Source organism: Penaeus chinensis, chromosome 43 (assembly GCF_019202785.1).
Source record: "Penaeus chinensis breed Huanghai No. 1 chromosome 43, ASM1920278v2, whole genome shotgun sequence".
NCBI lineage: Eukaryota > Metazoa > Arthropoda > Malacostraca > Decapoda > Penaeidae > Penaeus > Penaeus chinensis.
In genome coordinates, this window is record NC_061861.1 from 2368461 (window position 1) to 2370960 (window position 2500).

Consider the following 2500-nt stretch of genomic DNA (forward strand, 5'->3'; position numbering starts at 1 on the left):
TACTTTTGATATTGATATTATTATTTTCATTATCATTACTACTCATTATTTTTGTTGTTTTTAGTTTTATTATTATTGCTATTGGTATTATTAATATTATTGTAGTTTTTGTTGTTGTTATTGTCATTATTATTGTTGTTTTTAATATTGTTCTTATTATCGTCATTAACCTCTTTTTTTTTTTTCTTTTTTTTTTTTTTATTATTATTGTTATTTTATTATAGTTTAAGGTAAATGCTCTTGCTCTCTATGAACACAAGTAGTTGTACTAATTTTTAGCAAATTCAGGACTGTTGAAAGGAATTGCTTATCTGACTTCTCTGTAAGGAGACATCATATCCAATTAGAAAACCTGCTTATTTCCTAACCCATAGAGTGCAGAATTACCCCTTTTGGTCCCAACTTTTGGAGTGTAACTGTTAGAAAACAAAATTATTATTTTTATTTTATTTGTTTTTTATATTCATTTATTTTTTTCTTCCATTTCATACTGGAAGATTGACATTTGGAGTGTAATCTTGTTATTTTTAAAATCTAGCACAGCTTTCATTCCAGCTGAGGTTTGCACTCCATGGGTTAGCGCAGGAATGTTCTCATGAGACGATAATCAAATTCAGCTTCATAGTTAGAGCACAGTCGGGAAAAGAAAGAGAAAAAAAAAACACGAAGGCCATTTTGGACTGCCAAGTTAGCATGTACTGTTCACACAGGAGGACACCATGCCCAGCAGTTGCGGTCGGCGAACACTATCCCTTCAGGATTCTCCGTGTGTCAGTTCAGTTTTCAAAGAGGAAAAGACTTCTAGCAAAAGTAAGTAAACTTGGGAAAGGAGCAGTACTGTAATGTACTGAAAATGAAGAATGTTGAGGATGTAGCTTTTGCAAGTTGAATCACATCATGCTAATTTTGATTTGTCAAAGCTTATCAGCGGAGCTGTTGACAATATGTCTAAGAGTCCTTTGAGTTAATTGTTTACATAATTTGATTTATTTTTGTATTTCACTCTGTGTGTAAAGGGATGGTAAGAGTTGAGTCCATAGAGCCTATTTCGTTTTTGTTTTGTAATTTTTAGACTTTTCTTTTCATAATTTCAAATAGGTAAAAAAAAAAAAAAGAGAGAAAAAAAAAAGTAATGTAACATCTAGGTCAGTTGACACAAACATCATTTCAATGAACAGGTTCCGAGGAAGAAGGCATAGGAAAGAGAAAGCTGCTAGGTGGACGAAGTGACAGCAGTGGAAGTGAGGTTAGCTACCTGTGGTTCATTTCTCTCCCCTTCCCTCCCTCTCTCCCTTCCCCCTCTATCCCTCTCCTTACCTCCCTACCTCCCTTCCCCCTCTATCCCTCTCCTTACCTCCCTCTCTCCCTTCCCCCTCTATCCCTCTCTCTTGCCCCCCCCCTTCTCTCTCTCTCTCTCTCTCTCTCTCTCTCTCTCTCTCTCTCTCTCTCTCTCTCTCTCTCTCTCTCTCTCTCTCTCTCTCTCTCTCACTCTCACTCATTGTCTCTCTTTCTGAGTTTTTCTGATATGTATGTTGATAATATTTTTTATTGATAATTGGGAAAATAAGTTTCTTCTTTCTTTTTCCTTTTTTTTTTCTTCCATTTTTTCAACCAGAACTCTTATTCAACATTTATAACCCAGAAGAATTCTATCTAACAGTTATGAATTTCTTACCGTGCCAATTTCCGGTTGTGGAATTGAGTTTTTGGAATTATCCCTATTTATATTTAACGCTGTTTGTTATTAGTCATATTTTACTCTCCATAACACTCGTAAAGTGGTAGTTAAAGAACATTAAGGAATATCTAGCCTAATCATCTTTCTGCTTTATGTCTGTATTATTAAACATATCGTCTCTGAATATCCCAGAAACAGTCCAAAATAACAACCATATAGAGTGTACATATGTATGTATGCATACATACATGTATGTATATTTATATAGATATGATGTTCCCTTATGTCAGAATTTATTGGCATGTGTATTGATGAATGTTTGTTTTAATTTTATTGTATTAGTGAATGTATTTTTGTACTGGAGAGCAAGTGCAGGTTTTCTCACGAATTTCTAAAGCATTTTGATTTATTTAAAATATAATTTAATGGTAGATTGTTCTTGTTGCACAATATCTCAGCATGTTTCCCTCAGACACTTGAATTCTTACGGCCATTGTTGCAGAACAAAGCCTCATTAGACGAGAACAGTAACCCCATGATTACGGGTGGCGCCCCCTCGCTCCTCACGTCGGCTGCTGGGACCGACCGTTCAAGCAGCACCTTCCTCATGTCAACCCACACTACCTCGCGCAGGAATGGCATCAGTGGAACCCACAAGCAAGTTACCAAGTTTGAACAGCTCAAGACCAAGAAGGAGAAGAAGAAGGTAAGAGAAACGGCCCTCTGGTTTGCCATGATTCCATGGTTGATGAGAGGCTCTCAAGGTTTTAAAGAGAGGTGTTGCATGTTCTTTATTCCTACAAGTAGAGTTGATTATAGTGA

At 36.0% G+C, this 2500-nt stretch overlaps 1 protein-coding gene across 2 annotated transcripts in view; it reads left to right on the top strand.

The window, feature by feature from the left end:
* The window catches only part of LOC125048245, a 25573-nt gene that overhangs the window by 19279 nt on the left and 3794 nt on the right, over positions 1-2500 (top strand). For both annotated transcript variants that reach the window (XM_047646846.1, XM_047646847.1), the window contains exons 8-10: positions 711-810; positions 1179-1246; positions 2181-2384. In XM_047646846.1, the coding sequence (XP_047502802.1) occupies positions 711-810; positions 1179-1246; positions 2181-2384 (372 nt within the window). The remainder of the gene's footprint in view (positions 1-710; positions 811-1178; positions 1247-2180; positions 2385-2500) is intronic.